The 18,351-nt window shown below is 38.3% G+C and overlaps 1 protein-coding gene across 2 annotated transcripts in view; it reads left to right on the top strand.

Annotated features, from left to right (window-relative positions):
- Positions 1-18,351, top strand: part of LOC117334434 (acetylcholine receptor subunit beta-like 1) — a 101,022-nt gene that overhangs the window by 54,118 nt on the left and 28,553 nt on the right. The window contains exon 1 of one of the 2 annotated variants that reach the window (XM_033894062.1): positions 6,416-7,201. The exons of the other annotated variant lie outside the window; for it this stretch is intronic. Coding sequence (XP_033749953.1) covers positions 7,117-7,201 — 85 coding nt within the window. The 5' untranslated portion in view covers positions 6,416-7,116. Of the gene's footprint in view, positions 1-6,415; positions 7,202-18,351 lie in introns of those variants that run through there. 2 annotated transcript variants of the gene reach the window in all.

The raw sequence follows: 18,351 nt of genomic DNA, 5'->3' as shown, positions 1-18,351 counted from the left end.
TCTTGTAGGCTATTAGTTGTTGACAAAATATCTTGTAGGATATTAGATATTGACAAAATATCTTTGTAGGATATTAGTTGATTGACAAAATATCTTGTAGGATATTAGTTGATGACAAAATATCTTGTAGGATATTAGTTGATGACAAAATATCTTGTAGGATATTAGATGTTGACAAAATATCTTGTAGGATATCAATGTCCATACTAGTTCCCTTCTCCATATACCAATGTATTGTTTTGAAGTCCAAACTTCCGAACACCACCAAAGTTATCTCGCATGTTTTACAGGAGGAACAAGTAAACTAAGCCGATTTGACACGAAAATATCGAGTTTTATTTTAATCAATATCAAATCTTTTATTTCATTCTTCTGAAGATCATTTCCATTTATGTCACTGTATTGTATATGGATAATATGACTGCGGATGAGAGCTTCAAAATTCATAATAGTCTTTTGTAAATATTGAGTATCTCATTTACTTTAAAAAGTGATATGTATAATGACCTCTTTAACAATCACACGAAAGTATAAGCTGAGAGTTTTATTGAAATCAAAATCCCTTGACTATCAATGAGGCAAATCATGGGTGTATATACATCGTGGGGTGTTAAATAAGCCTTTTTATTCATTCTTTTTGAAGCATTTTCTTCACCCTATCTAATGAAACGTTAGTGACAGAACACTATACTATATAGGTAAAAACATACATGTATATGTTAGTACACCCCGAAATTGTAATGCACACGAGTTCAAATTAAAAGAATAAAAAAATATTCATTGAAGACTAAGCTGATTTTTCTGAATGAATAGATATCAGGTCTCTACTGGACACCTAGCGATTGTAGGTGGCTAAATCAGAACATCAGGATGATAAATTGAGAAATCGGGTCGATATGCCAAAAACTAGAGCCTTAAAATCAGCTACCGTACAGCAATGTATACCCTGGTGTATCCAACTGTGACTGCTTTGTCTCTTGAGTACCTGGTACCAGAGATAATAGTCGATGCCACCATTGAATGAAAAGACTAGCTGGTTGAAAAAAAATGTTTGACTACCACCGATTCGACAAACAGCACGCTCAAATGCGAGAAATAAATAAATGACAGTCCTGGAAACGTTGATATTTCCGTGGAGGTTAATTTCGCGATTTGGAAAGGTACACTCTACGCGCGCGGTTTATTTCCGCTATCGATGTACTTTTTTTTACAATTGCAAATGTTCCATGACATAATATCGCATCCGAAACAAAACCCACGAGTAAATCATTCCATTGCATAATCCGTTGGTCAACTAGAAAGCGCACACAATAAGTATATTACCAATAATTTAACTTCATATGTTGTCATATCTTACCTCAGGTAAAGTGTCGAACGCCGTGGCACAATTGTCCCAGAACAACAGGACTATATTCAAAAATAAACTCGGACTTGACACTCGTTGTGCCTTTCAAAAAGTCTAAAGTAAAGAAACAATAATCGACCCATCAAATAAAAGAATAAAATGAGATGTCGAATTGTCATTTTTTAACGATGAGCTGAACCGATGATAAATTACGACCGAATCGCTTGGTGGTTTTGAAACGTCAAACGAAGGTCAAATGACGTCAAATGTTTACGATTCCTAGCGTCCAATTTTGGGTACGCTTCTTGTCAAATAAAACAAGTTTGGCAGGTGTTGAATAATATCTTAACAGATGAGGCAATATAGGTCTTACATATACTTACAGGTATCACGGACCAGTCGGAGGTCGAGCCCTTGCACGATCTATATAATCGTCGAGGTGATGGGGTTATCCGATACATTTTTGAGATAACTTACTCCTACATCTACCTAATATCCAAGATATCCATGATACCAACCGAGCATTCTTAAAATTTGGCGGCACCTTTTTACCTCATGTGGACGTACTTCTGTCCCTGGCAATATAATTACGTACTGAAACAGTGGGTAGATACTGGTTACTTGTACACGTGCTAAATAGGCCCGACAAAGTACGCCACATGACGTAAAGAACACATTTCCAGAGCACCGCCCGGCTTCTGTCTTACGTCTATATATATAATAACATTAATTCTCCCCCATCATCATAAAACATACTAACATGTTAAAAATACGTTATATATCGATGTGGTCTGAAGTACCTCCGGTGGAACAGATAGTAAATCAAATACCGGCTCTTACATCTACATTTGATTTTGGTTTTGAAATGATAGTTAAAGCCAATTGTAGTTGACGCGCCCGTACACCCGCCAGATAGACTCGCACACTTGTCGGGGGTATCTAAGTGTTATGCCGAGGCGCTATGCTGATCCGTGCCAGGCAGAGTAGCAAGCAATTTATGAATGAGTTTCTGAGAAAAACCAAAATGGTGAAATCAAATTCTGTTCCTGTTAAGATAAGGTATCGACTCAATCGGAGACAATGATTGAGCATCATGGTCCACCGATAATTTGTAAGGCTTCCTCGGATCAGCTTGAGGTCGAAGCAATTCACGATATGCAGTGTCCTTGACCTCGTTTTGTTTTTGTTTTTCGCACTGACTGTGAATAAAGATTCACATAAGGAGAGAGGAGTCACTATTTCGTCACTACTTCCGATTACTATAAACTTTCCATTTTCAGTCTTATAATTCAAAGGATCATAACATGAATTACGCATGCGTATAGACTGATAATTTTGCAATCCCGGTATAGTGCAGGCAGCATGGGGCCAGATTGAGAAAGACTTTACACGAAGGTCATGTTCGTTTTCTGAGCAAACCGGTTGGAACTTCTAAAGGGAAAACAGGACGAGTTTTTATAATGTTAAAAAGATTCAGAAAAATCCATTATTTAACGAAAAAAAATTCACGTATTCTAGGTATCCCAGACTTCCGGTTTGTGTTGTTTTGCTCGAAAAGTCACTACCTTTAACACAGAAACGATGTACTCGTTTTGTAGGAAATGGCGCCATTGATAGCATTTGTTTAGGCCACATTTTATCCCCGGAATTAATTTCCGTCACGAAAGAATATTTTGAATATTAGAGGAATTTGACATACATGCTTTCATAATATCCCCTGCTGTCAGTATAGCTGTATACTATCAGTATGGCGATAGAAGGGTGATAATCGACATTGCAGCCGTTAGATTATATCAAGCTTTCACTCGTTAATCGGACAATGATCCACGACTTTCAGCAGGCGCTGTGTTTGGCACCCTACTGGCCGTTTGTAATAGACGCGTCACTTTGAAAACCCAGGATAGTAAATTGTTTGGTTTGATTTTCTCTTTAACCCCAAAAAGTAAAGAGTACCGTATATTTCATAAAAAAATGCCTAATGATAATTTAGTGTCCATTAAATCGCACCTCAATCGGCTTGGTTGCACATAACTTACTAATATCATCAAAGATACAGGGTCTTTCAGGTATGTTGGAAATGATCGAGCAGTTTAGTACTTCATACTTTGTTCTTAAGGGTTAACCACATTAAAGATGTAATTTTTGATGGTCAATAGGGGGATGTGAAGCTGAAGCTATGGAAGATAGACAAAACAGGACAAAAATTATAAATTCTGCAAACAGAGATGCACCAATGCCGTTAAAATCCAATATTATAATATTGATTATTATTAAACATAATAAGTTCTTGGAGCCTCAAAATATTGAGATACATTATAGAGCTAGTTTTGATAAATTGGTGACATGACACTTTCTACCTTATGGTACCCATTGTCTGTAACATTACACATGACATGCCTAACACTCAAAGCGGTCAAAAGGAAAATGGCATTTCTTCAACTTTGGTAAATTTTTCGGAATCATCACACTTATTGTATGGGGTATGCCATTGTGTCACAGGAGAACGACAAATGTAAACTTGGGTTACAGGCGAGAGTAATTCTTCTGATTTGCGGCTTCCATGTTTTCCGAAAGATGAATATATATATATATATTATCAATTCATTTATAGTGAGCACGGCCTGTTAATATTCCCTATACATCATCGTTGACTTATGAAGACAAGATTTACTTCTATATAACATGCTCATATCCATCCTGTTTATATAATAGCTGCATTGTACTCGTTGTGATAATTGATGGCCAACATTTGGTACGGTATGAAAGAAGTTTTATTAATGAGGATGAAAATTTTATGACTGGAGTGAATTTCAGTTGCGTGTGGTGATAGACCATGCATTCTTTCTTTGGCTCCAGTGACCTGAGCACATACAGTGCGGTATCTTACTCCGCCTAGTGCTCGCGGATTGATACACTCGACGATCTGATGACAGACATGCACACCTTTATCTAAAACCTTCACATCCGCACCGCACTCTAATCTTATTGATGTTCGGATGTAACGAGCTACGTGATTGGTCGACAGGTTATGAAATATAAAGAAAATTATATTCGCCGTGAAGATACGTCGGTCCATATCACAGTGAACAGCTGTGTCCCCGGAGTGACAAACAACAAAAGAAACTGATTTAAGGTTACATGCTGTACATCCGCGCTTACCAATAACGACATATTATCTTTGTTTCCTCTTCATCTACAACATTAACACGTTAACACATCATCTTAATACTCAAGATAAGAAAATAATTAAGACAATTACATAATACAAAGCACTCTGTCAAGTATACATTCAGCCTTGTGCACACAGTACTGATCCAACTTCCAACCTTTTTGGTAGCGCTTAGAAACTTAGAAATGTACCTGTTGCCCGCAGCGACTAAATTTGGAAATTTATATTTAAAATGACCTTATTTTGTTAATAAGATGTTAAAGACATTCCAAGGATCGTTTCTTTGCCTGGTAGGGTAGTTGAGTACACAATAACTCGTGGTCAAATTTTGAAATAAAAATGTTATCGACTTGTATTTTTACAACTTTTGTAGTGGACAAAATTGTATAAAGAGAATTAAACGATATGAATATGTTGGACCTTACTGTGGAGCCACTTTTAGCGATATCAACCAACGAACCATCTCACTATATATTTAGATGTAATTCCAACAGTATTCATTTTCAAGATTATGATTCATTAAAAAATATTTCCGATAGAAGGGGAGAAATAGCCACTCGGGGTTTATAAGGCTGTTCCTATCCTTCATTAAACATGCTGTGTTATTCGCTCTATACCGGTCGTGGTATACTGAAGTAATTAATGAACCTAACACAAGAAGGTTTATAATGTTTGTCTGGTTCTGTACAGGTAAAATCTGTAGGATACATGTATATATACATTAAAACAGACTTCATTTTTGAATACATATTAGAATTAAGGTTGCACAGCCGGTGGTTGTATGCAATGTATGAATTTAATCACAGATGCAGTTAATGCTGAAAAATAACTAAAAAAACTGCATCCAATAGCTGTTACGTCATTTTAGAATTGGTGAATGACATATGAGGTCAGACGAGTGGAATCTACAGAGAACTTAAGAAAAGAAAATTTTGTGAAAATAAAATTTCACATAGGTGATTCATACAAAAATGCAATAGTATTGTGTTGCTGTCACGCCATTGTCAAAATAGGGCACGTGTTGTTCCGATCATACATATCGTAAAATCAGGATGTGTTGTTTCCTGGTCAAAAGTGGACGTGAAGCGTTTCGCATATTCCGATAATGTGGGGATCAATTTATTACGCCTAGGTCCACCAAAATGGTGTATAGCCATGTAGAATCAGGGTGTCACGTCTTCTTAGTGTTGTACACTTTCCAACTAACACGCGCAAATATTTAAGTTCGTCATTGCATTTTGATTTCTTTGACATGCGCGCTACATGTTTTAGAATATCCTTCCGGTGTGATTTCTAGACGAAATCTGAAGTGGAAATATTTAAACCAGTTGTTCTAGTCTTGTTTTACATCTGTCATGTAGCTGACATTCACAATGTGATGTTTTAGTCCAAACGTACACACAAGAGTACTAACTGATTCTTCTATCATCAGCGATTGATGTCTACGTATTTAAACCCGATGTAATTTTTTTCATGAAGTTTTCCTTGGAAATCTAAGAAATCATTACACGGTGGTCAAAACATGAATTTTCAAATCAGTCACTGTTCAGTATTACAAGGTATTAGTGTCGTCCAAGATAGTAAACATGGTCTTGTATTTACTTTGTCAGAAGAATCTTCTCGTCTTGACCACTGCATGGCTAGTGATTTTAAGTTGGTTTCTTCTCCGATGGCCTTTATGACGATACTAGTAGATACATGATGGTATGTTCAGATGGTCTTCACATACTTTCTGTACATACACTAATTAACAAATAGCATTTTAAGGATCAAAGCAAACGCATTATTTATCCTGTATTTACCCAGACACATTTTCGTACTTTCCACCCACACCGGTATTTGTAGCAGCGCGTGTTAGGCCTAGTGCTCCCCTCACGCTACACTGGCATCTCCTGTTCACCAGTGAACACACAACTCTCCGGGGATCGATCCCGGGGTGTCTCGTCCCGGGGCTACAGATCGGTGAGATCGAGTGACACTCGTGTAACAGCGTGTTGGCTGTACATATACCATGTGTCGATAGCATTTATTGATTTGGACAAGTTTTATTGTAAGAAACTTGGATTTAACTCAACACGTGAGACGTATACAACTAGTATTTAAAAGTTGTATTATTAGTTTAATTCTGTAGATCGATACTTTACCGGGCCAGGTGTGATTGTTACCTCGGCCTCAGGTTCAGACCCGTGCCGGTGTAGTCTGCTGTTAGCATTTTGGTGAACAAAATCATCCTTTAAATCAATATGTACACGCGCTATCTCGCGCCAAACATGTCGGTGATGTAAAGTGGCCAATATGTAACGGTTGGATAGAGGACGGATCTGTGAGAGCGCTCCTCTTGTATGTAAACACACCAGCGTTCCTCCTCCTCTTCTCACCACGTGGATACGTCGGGACCGGCCCTGACCCCCCTAACACATGTTCTCCTCGCGAGAGAACTTAGAAATGTTTGTGTATTGGATGTACGCATGCGCTGAGCGATGATGGCGACACACTGCAATGTTACGGAAGAAAAACACTAGCAACTGTGTACTTAACTGTAATTGAACAGTGGTGCTGGATTTAATGTCTAGTGACATCTCCTCCCCATGGACTATGCACTATGATGTTGAGATCTGGTGCTGGGTATCTATGGCTGAGCGCTTTTCTGTCGACGGTGAGCTTCTCGGAGCAGACATTGACTAGAGGTATAGTATATACACCCTTGTATCAGTGGGTCGAGGTCGCTTCTCCTCTCCTACCAGCTTATGGTGTCAATATATATCAAACCTTACACACCGCCATACCTACTCCATTGCATGACGTTTCCATTCAGACAGATTTATTAGATAAAGATTTTATTTCAGACATTGTTTGATGTATTTAAGATGGTCGTTTGACCTGACGGGTGCGGTGGGGTGGTTTTTTTGGTACGACAACTTGTGTTGCCTTTGTAACGCTTGGAATGCTGATTATTTCTCCTTTAACATGTATTAGCTACCCACGTGTATCAATAATGCCTCCCTGAGAATCAGACAGCATCTTCCTCATTTTAGGCGATCGTGGATGAAATTCCACAGAATTAGACTCCAGCTGTATCTAAAATATAAAAAAAATATCAGCGTTTCGTTTGCAGCATTTGAAGCACCTTGACATGGTGACATAAGACTTCGATCCAGTGTTACATATAAATCCGACGTGTTGCCTGCATGCTGTTGTAACACGTGTGTGAGTTTTGTGTCTGGTCTGTCGTGTGTGTGTACAGCAGACACTGACGGATTAAACATGACAAGAGGCTGGTACCCTCAATCATCCCTGTAATACACAATAACCGTGTGCCCACCTCTAACCGGAAGTGTCGTCAAAATCACAACGTGTCGGGGTATGGGTCCTGTGCTACTCTTTCATTTAGAGTGTTTGGCTGACCCCATAATCCGTCCAAAAAAATTAAGTGTCCAAAAATTACACTAATTTTTTGATTTCCTTCTTATATATATATCAAGTTTTTTGGCAAGTGCAATGTGTCAAAACATTACAACAGAACAAAAATGTATGCAGGATAGTACACAGACAGGTTAACATACATGTAGGTAATTGTTCTACTTAGTTATCGTTATTTGTCTTTGTGTAACAATAGCTTAGTACACGTGTACTTGAGGTTCGCCATTACGAGGTACTCTGGGGGTATATAACAATATTTACTGATTACTAATTAATCATAATCAGTATGTATTGTCAAGTTTCGATTTATTTATGCAATAGATCTCGAGTGTAATATATACATGGTTTCTGCCATTTTCCACAATAATTAAGAACTGGCCTATATTTAAGAAAATGTGGTTCGTTAAGAATATATTTTTTATGAGGAATAAGGGCGGGGGACGTCCCACACCAAGTACATTTCATTGTTTCCTTTAGAAAAGATTTATAAGACCCAAAGTGTTTGTGTTAAGAATTACACGTGTACCAGGCCAAATTCTAATACTAGATTATCTCCCCCTAGTTTGAAACCAAAATCATGAAGGTCAATTTTATTTATGATTTCAATATTCTAGAGACAAGGGTCCTGTCTAGAGATTTATATATACAAAACAGGGGGTTGTAAATTTGTGGCAAGTCATTGTGCTCTGTGCCAGCTACCATGGATTAAGTACCTATCCATTGGACTTCTATTTCTAAAGATATGTTTTTTAATATGTGGATATTTCTTTATTTTGTACCGACAATATTCCTTATTGTATGGGGGACGTGTCCACACTAAATACGACTCGTGTACAGTGTATATTGTATGGGGGACGTGTCCAAATTAAATACGACTCGTGTACAGTGTATATTGTATGGGGGACGTGTCCAAATTAAATACGACTCGTGTACAGTGTATATTGTATGGGGGACGTGTCCAAATTAAATACGACTCGTGTACAGTGTATATTGTATGGGGGACGTGTCCAAATTAAATACGACTTGTGTACAGTGTATATTGTATGGGGGACGTGTCCACACTAAATACGACTTGTGTACAGTGTATATTGTATGGGGGACGTGTCCACAATAAATACGACTTGTGTACAGTGTATATTGTATGGGGGACGTGTCCACACTAAATACGACTTGTATACAGTGTATATTGTATGGGGGACGTGTCCACACTAAATACGACTCGTGTACAGTGTATATTGTATGGGGGACGTGTCCCCACTAAATACGACTTTACTACAGTGTATATTGTATGGGGAACGTGTCCACACTAAATACGACTTGTGTACAGTGCATATTGTATGGGGGACGTGTCCACACTAAATACGACATGTGTACAGTGTATATTGTATCGGGGACGTGTCCACACTAAATACGACTTGTGTACAGTGTATATTGTATCGGGGACGTGTCCACACTGAATACGACTTGTGTACAGTGTATATTGTATGGGGGACGTGTCCACACTAAATACGACTCGTGTACAGTGTATATTGTATGGGGGACGTGTCCACACTAAATACGACTTGTGTACAGTGTATATTGTATGGGGGACGTGTCCACACTAAATACGACTCGTATACAGTGTATAGTGTCCACACTAAATACGACTCGTGTACAGTGTATATTGTATGGGGGACGTGTCCACACTAAATACGTCTTGTATACAGTGTATATTGTATGGGGGACGTGTCCACACTAAATACGACTTGTGTACAGTGTATATTGTATGGGGAACGTGTCGACACTAAATACGACCCGTGTACAGTGTATATTGTATGGGGGCGTGTCCACACTAAATACGACCCTTGTACATTGTATATTGTATGGGGGACGTGTCCACACTAAATACGACTCGTATACAGTGTATATTGTATGGGGGACGTGTCCACACTAAATACGACTCGTGTACAGTGTATATTGTATGGGGGACGTGTCCACACTAAATACGACTTGTATACAGTGTACATTGTATGGGGGACGTGTCCACACTAAATACGACTGGTGTACACTGTATATTGTATGCGGGACGTGTCCATACTAAATACGACTTGTGTACAGTGTATATTGTATGGGGGACGTGTCCACACTAAATACGACTTGTATACAGTGTATATTGTATGGGGGACGTGTCCACACTAAATACGACTTGTGTACAGTGTATATTGTATGGGGGACGTGTCGACACTAAATACGACCCGTGTACAGTGTATATTGTATGGGGGGCGTGTCCACACTAAATACGACCCTTGTACATTGTATATTGTATGGGGGACGTGTCCACACTAAATACGACTCGTATACAGTGTATATTGTATGGGGGACGTGTCCACACTAAATACGACTCGTGTACAGTGTATATTGTATGGGGGACGTGTCCACACTAAAAATACGACTTGTGTACAGTGTATATTGTATGGGAGACGTGTCCACACTAAATACGACTTGTATACAGTGTATATTGTATGGGGGACGTGTCCACACTAAATACGACTCGTGTACAGTGTATATTGTATGGGGGACGTGTCCACACTAAATACGACTTGTGTACAGTGTATATTGTATGGGGGACGTGTCCACACTAAATACGACTCGTATACAGTGTATATTGTATGGGGGACGTGTCCACACTAAATACGACTCGTGTACAGTGTATATTGTATGGGGGACGTGTCCACACTAAATACGACTTGTGTACAGTGTACATTGTATGGGGGACGTGTCCACACAAAATACGACTCGTGTACAGTGTATATTGTATGGGGGACGTGTCCACACTAAATACGACTCGTATACCGTGTATATTGTATTGGGGACGTGTCCACACTAAATACGACTTGTGTACAGTGTATATTGTATGGGGGACGTGTCCACACTAAATACGACCCGTGTACAGTATATATTGTATGGGGGACGTGTCTACACTAAATACGACTTGTGTACAGTGTATGTTGTATGGGGGACGTGTCCACAGTAAATACGACCCGTGTACAGTGTATATTGTATGGGGGACGTGTCCATACTAAATACGACCCGTGTACAGTGTATATTGTATGGGGGACGTGTCCACACTAAATACGACTCGTGTACAGTGTATATTGTAAGGGGGGCGTGTCCACCTTACATACGACTCGTGTTCAGTGTATATTGTTTGGGGGACGTGTCCACACTAAATATTAAAGCTGTACAGAGTACGGGGAAAGCTATCATGCGAAGTCTGAAAATCGTAGAATGTATATTTAAATGGAAGATGTGGTGTCCATGCTAAATATTGTAGTTGTACAGTATAGGTGATGTCTCCGTTTGATATTACATTTGTAAAATGTATTTATATGGGGACGTGTCTTCACTGAATATGACAGTGAGTTGAGTGTATATGTATAGGGGTCAAATCAACAATAAATGTGATAATTTAATGTATATACGAACTTGTAAGTATGGACGTAATCGTGCTTAATATAACCGTGATATAGTGTATATTTGTATGAGGGGACAAGATAAGTAAAACAGTTGTGTATACTTTAATTTGGGACAAGTTCATACAAAACAAATGACCATGTATATCAGTATTGAGACGCTTTTGCTACGACTTATTTCTATTGATATTTCGTGTTCAATGACGCATCCATTTTAAATAAAAGTATCAGATTGGAGAGATTATATTTCTGATATAAATGATGAAATTAAATAAAGTGTTTCTTTATTTTCACAATTCAAATAAATAAGCTTTATATCTCTATGTACGGCATGCCATGTTTTCCAAATCCATCGTGTAGCAGTCACAACTCCACATACAACTGTTCCATACAGAAGAAGTATGTCACAACAAAAAATATATATGAAGCAGTAAGAATTGATCATACATGTCACGATGTTGGCAAGCTCCACAGCATTTCTGTATACCTTACAGCATGGTTCTGAAGACAGTACGCTGGCGGCTTACTTAGGTATATTCTGTACACCTTACCGTGGTTCAGTAACTCTCTTCTGTACACCTTACCATGGTCTGTAACTCTCTTCTGTACACCTTACCATGGTCTGTAACTCTCGTCTGTACACCTTACCATGGTTTAGTAACTCCCTTCTGTACACCTTACCATGGTTCACTAACTCCCTTCTGTACACCTTACCATGGTTCTGTAACTTCCTTCTGTACACCTTAACATGGTTCAGTAACTCCCTTCTGTACACCTTACCATGGTCACTAACCCTCTTCTTCACACCTTACCATGGTTCAGTAACTCTCCTCTGTACAACCTACCATGGTTCTGTAACTCTCTTCTGTATACCTTACCATGGTTCACTAACTCTCTTCTTTACACTTTACCATGGTTCATTAACTCCCTTCTGTACACCTTACCATGGTTCAGTAACTCTCTTCTGTACACCTTACCATGGTCTGTAACTCTCGTCTGTACACCTTACCACGGTTCAGTAACTCTCTTCTGTACACCTTACCATGGTCTGTAACTCTCGTCTGTACACCTTACCATGGTTCAGTAACTCTCTTCTGTACACCTTACCATGGTCTGTAACTCTCGTCTGTACACCTTACCATGGTCTGTAACTCTCGTCTGTACACCTTACCACGGTTCAGTAACTCTCTTCTGTACACCTTACCATGGCCTGTAACTCTCGTCTGTACACCTTACCATGGTTCAGTAACTCTCTTCTGTACACCTTACCATGGTCTGTAACTCTCGTCTGTACACCTTACCATGGTCTGTAACTCTCTTCTGTACACCTTACCACGGTTCACTAACTCCCTTCTGTACACCTTACCATGGTTCACTAACTCCCTTCTGTACACCTTACCATGGTTCACTAACTCCCTTCTGTACACCTTACCATGGTTCACTAACTCCCTTCTGTACACATTACGATGGTTCTGTATCTCTCTTCTGTACACCTTACCATGGTTCACTAACTCTCTTCTTTACACCTTACCATGGTTCAGTAACTCTCCTCTGTACATTTTACCATGGTTCAGTAACTCCCTTCTGTAAACCTTACCATGGTTCAGTAACTCTCTTCTGTATACCTTACCATGGTTCTGTAACTCCCTTCTGTACACCTTACCATTGTTCAGTAACTATTCTGTACACCTTACCATGGTTCACTAACTCCGTTCTGTACACCTTACCATGGTTCACTAACTCCCTTCTGTACACCTTACCATGGTCTGTAACTCCCTTCTGTACACCTTACCATGGTTCAGTAACTCTATTCTGTACACCTTACCATGGTTCAATAACTCTTATGTACACCTTACCATGGTTCAGGAACTCCCTTCTGTACACCTTACCATGGTTCAGTAACTCTCGTCTGTACACCTTACCATGGTTCTGTATCTCTCTTCTGTACACCATACCATGTCTTCTGTACACCTTACCGTGGTTCTGTATCTCTCCTCTGTACACCTTACCATGGTTCTGTAAATCCCTTCTGTACACCTTACCATGTCTTCTGTACACCTTACCGTGGTTCTGTATCTCTCCTCTGTACACCTTACCATGGTTCTGTATCTCTCTTCTGTACACCTTATCATGGTTCTGTATCTCTCTTCTGTACACCTTACCATGGTTCAGTAACTCTATTCTGTACACCTTACCATGGTTCAATAACTCTTATGTACACCTTACCATGGTTCAGGAACTCCGTTCTGTACACCTTACCATGGTTCACTAACTCCCTTCTGTACACCTTACCATGGTCTGTAACTCCCTTCTGTACACCTTACCATGGTTCTGTAACTCCCTTCTGTACACCTTACCATGGTTCAGTAACTCTCCTCTGTACATTTACCATGGTTCAGTAACTCTCCTCTGTACACCTTACCATGGTTCAGTAACTCCCTTCTGTACACCTTACCATGGTTCTGTAACTCCCTTCTGTACACCTTACCATGGTTCAGTAACTCTCCTCTGTACATTTACCATGGTTCAGTAACTCCCTTCTGTACACCTTACCATGGTTCAGTAACTCTCTTCTGTACACCTTACCATGGTTCAGTAACTCCCTTCTGTACACCTTACTATGGTTCAGTAACTCTCCTCTGTATAATTTACCATGGCTCTGTTGACAGTACGCTGGCGTTCTCACCACTGGTATCTTGTGTATACCTTTGTAGGCTTCCGCAACGATTTTATGAACATCTTACTATGGTTCTTCACACAATTTTGTTGACTTGCTTCGCTCGAAAGTCGATGGCAGAAATATCCAAACGAAGGTTTAAAATCAAACGAGATTGTCCTTCTATCTACTGACGTTACATCCTTCTATAAAATAAAACCGAGAGAATTGATTTTTGAAATCTGTAGGAACGATAGGAATATAGATATCCAACATAACTTTGTATACGCATGATGTAGGAAGGCACATCAGTATATTACACTATATAAAACTAGCGAAATTAATAATGAAAAAAATTGGAACAGCAAGTTAATTAGACAATAGGATACTCCAGAATATGTTATAAATATCTATATGTTAGTAATACATATTGATTCTACTTACTTTCACAGCTGTATTATCAGTGCTTATGACATTTAAGCAACATATTCATCATAAAAATCTTTGCTTCGTACGGCGTTCTTGTGTTATGCCTGGTGAAAAGAGAAGCTTTAAAATGTCACTTATACATTTGAGTTCACGTTTCTATGAATGTCTTTTCTAATAATACATATATAAACAGATTTTCCTTTGAGAGTGTGGATAGTGTTTTTATCGGCAACATTTAGACGTTAATAAGGAATTTTTTGTGTTATTTTGAATTTGTGTGGTTTGAATTCATGTTTTGTGTTTTTTGCCGGGTGAAAGCCTACCAATTCATGGTTATATATCTGTATGAAGGTCGTTTTTCGTTAGCTTAGAAGAACGTTTGTATGGAAAACTACCATTGTCATGAAAGGGAAACATGTCAAACTTGACTACCTCGTACAGAGATATGTAAATAGGGGCACGTGGTCTCTATAAAGACTTTTGTCAGGAACATTTGTATGGGTTCTGTTTTTCGCACGCTGTGGGTATTGTAGACTTTGTATTCGTTTGCCAAACTAAATGTGACTTTCACAAATATCATCGGAAGTTTTTGTTTTTATTTTATTATTTTTTTTGTAATATGCATCTTTTTGATAAATGTTAATACATTCTACGTGATTTGTACATTGAAAATATGCTTAGTGTACACCTAAATTGACGTTAAAGTGTTTTTTTTTTTCAAATTTAAAACATTTCTGTCTGATGTTTCAGATACCAAGAATGTATTTCTTAACCAGTTTATAGAGCATTCCACACGCTATTTATAAATATCAAAGAAAACCGTTAAAGCGAAAGGAATGTATGTACAGGTAAATATAGGAACAATACCACAGGTAACACAATACCATGTCTATATACAAAGTACACACTCACAACTTTATCAAATAGGTGTGCTCCTTTATCATATTCTCGCTAGTTCTGTTAATGTTTGGACATTTCCTAATACCAGTAAATTATTTTGGGTGGCCGTCAATACTCATGCTATACCTGTGCGTGTCGGCTTGAGATAATTTTGCTTATAAACAACATCACAGACTAGTGTTAATTGAGACATAATTTATCGCCATGTATAGGACTAGGAATTAACAAACGTTTACAAAACTTTAATCTAGACTCTATATTAACTATAACGTTTACAAAAGGTGTGACCAATTAGTTCTATTCAATTATAAGAGATTAGAGATGTGAGAGAGCAATAAAGGGAACGATGCCTATGTTAAACGATTTGATTCCTTTACTTACCGTAGAACATATGCTAATATCAATATGCTGTTTGAAGAACACAAAATGAACCCATTTTGACCTTAGGGACTCGCTATTTTCAACCAATCATATAGTTACGTTATATAACAATGGAGACACTCTGTGAGGTCGTTATGTTGCATTCCTTACTTGGTATGTTCCCGGGTCAAGTTATTGGCGTGTTTTGTTATTCGCTCGCGTATTTAATGAAGTGAAGAGTCGTCAAGGGAGATAATTTGGGGGGGGGGGGGGGGGGGGGGGTACGAGAATTACAAGCAGGCTTGGTCTGTACGGAAAAGATGTATCCGGACGGACAAGGTGTACAGCATTTGATAAGTTGTGTTAACTGTTAAAGATGGCCAAGGTACACGAGAACGTCGTATGCACTCATATATTATCAAGTTAGAGAAATGCATCTCGATAAAATGAAATTATCAACATGTATGTCAAAAGATGAAAATCTTATTACCATTTTGTCAGCAAATGACTCTGAGATTATACGAAGAACTTTTCTATTCACAAAACTCATTAGAACTAAGGAGAGTCGGCTTGCATGCAGCATAATCCAATACTCTACTGATATTGTTGAACCATTATGTGTGTTTGTGTTTGTATTGTCATCAAATTACTTTTTTGATTAAGATTGTACAAATAAACATTTGACAGATGTATAAAAACCTCTTAAGTCGGGATGACTGGACGTCTATGGACAGACGATGCGTAATTGTCGTGCCTATCCCATTTTCTTCAGATCGATTACAATACGTAACGTTGAGAAGTGTAACACGTGTTCCACTACACGAACCTGTTCTCACGTGTCTACATACGGCTTCAAAGTCAATTTTCTTTAAATACTATTCCGGCTATCGGATCTGTTTGATTTATATATATAATACATCCACTTACTTACTTACTTACTTAGCTCTTGCAAACACTTGTATCGCTGATAATATTTCGTAGAACAGCTGGGAATACTATATCATAACTTTTTTAGCACGTGCGTTCTTTTATTGGGTAATGTAAATAATAAACAAAGTCTTAAGCAATGTCACTCGTGAAGTATCAGTTACATCCATGACGGTCTGTCAACATCACTACTGACCGTTTTACTAAAATAATACGACGACGTATCATTAACACCCATGGCGGTCTGTGGCCGTTTTACTATTTATGTCACATGTACAGTTTAGGTACGGTTACATAGATACCTACATACTTTATGACTCGTTTGTGTAAATCTATGGAAACTGAGTATTTACATTGACTTGTCAATAACATGTCACAACAGCAATACTCCATATAACGTTGTAAATGACATCTTCGTATCTTTGATAATACACACGCTGTGTTATAATCTGCTACTACCACATTTCTCATTTAAAGAACGTGGCATTATCTAGATTTTGACTTGGATTTAAAGGACGCTTACTATTCTGAAATATTTCGTCTTATCCTTGGTATATGATTTCAAAGGTCTCTCTGAAAGTGTGATTTTGTCCCCATTGTATCGATTTTGATTTAGGATTACGTTGCCATTTACGTTTCTGTGCTCTTCTTTTAGAGAAAACCAATGTGTAAAAAGAAAATATTATGTCAAAACCAATAAAACAATGATTTACTCAGAACCACTTGGTAAATGCCTAAGATGAAAAGATCAGGTGTTTCTGAAAGCCTAACTATTTTGCGTTATTGACAATATCCGCTATGCCAATCTACATCATACAATAATAAAAGATAATTTTAATTTTATATACCGCTTTGTCACATTAAATTATCTGCTTCAAAACAACTCATAAATTATTATCCGTAGTTATAGGACCTTTAGCAACCAGCCAATGTCTTTCTCAACTCCCTTGGGAGCATACAGCCGGAGCTGCCATTTCGGCGCTAACAGTATATACACGACATTTCTTGCACTGCCCTACCATGTACTCATTTACAGCAAAGTCGAATGGAACACGACAGAGTTAAGTATCTTGTTCAAGGATACAACAAAGCGCCCGTGTTGGGACTTGAACTAGTGACCCTTCAGTCACATAGCCCTGTGTTTTACCACTAGACCACAGTGCTTCCATGTCCCTGTAATGTCGTGTTAGAAAAATATGACCCATTGTTGTGTCAACCGATACTTTAGTCATGTAACGGCTTAAATATACTATTTCCCACTAAGGCTAGGAGGGTGACGATAAAACTCCATCAAGCTGAATCTTTCGAAATCGTGTGTCCTAAGTTTTTGCGTCGTCTCTGAGATTTTATACACCGACTTTTTAACTGCGAGTCGGCTGAAAAAAATGTCCATTATAGATTTGTTAAGCAATGATGTTTCTTTCAAAAAATAAAGTTACGCTTATCATAAAGATTTATGGTAAACCTATCCTGCCATTTACGTTTTAAGGTAAAATATAGACAAGTGAGTGATGTCGATGATCCTGTAGTTGATATTAAGCTCATGAGAATATATCCAGTCGACAAGATCAATAAAGTACTTATTTTGAGACAACACAGTATCGACAAATCTAAATTTGAACTTGAAGTACCGAAAATAGGTTCGTTACCTATTCAGATGAGCTCTTTGATTAAATCAGCCTCGCATGTAAAT

This window comes from Pecten maximus, chromosome 9 (genome assembly GCF_902652985.1).
Source record: "Pecten maximus chromosome 9, xPecMax1.1, whole genome shotgun sequence".
Lineage (NCBI taxonomy): Eukaryota > Metazoa > Mollusca > Bivalvia > Pectinida > Pectinidae > Pecten > Pecten maximus.
This window is presented reverse-complemented; position numbering and strand designations above follow the sequence as displayed.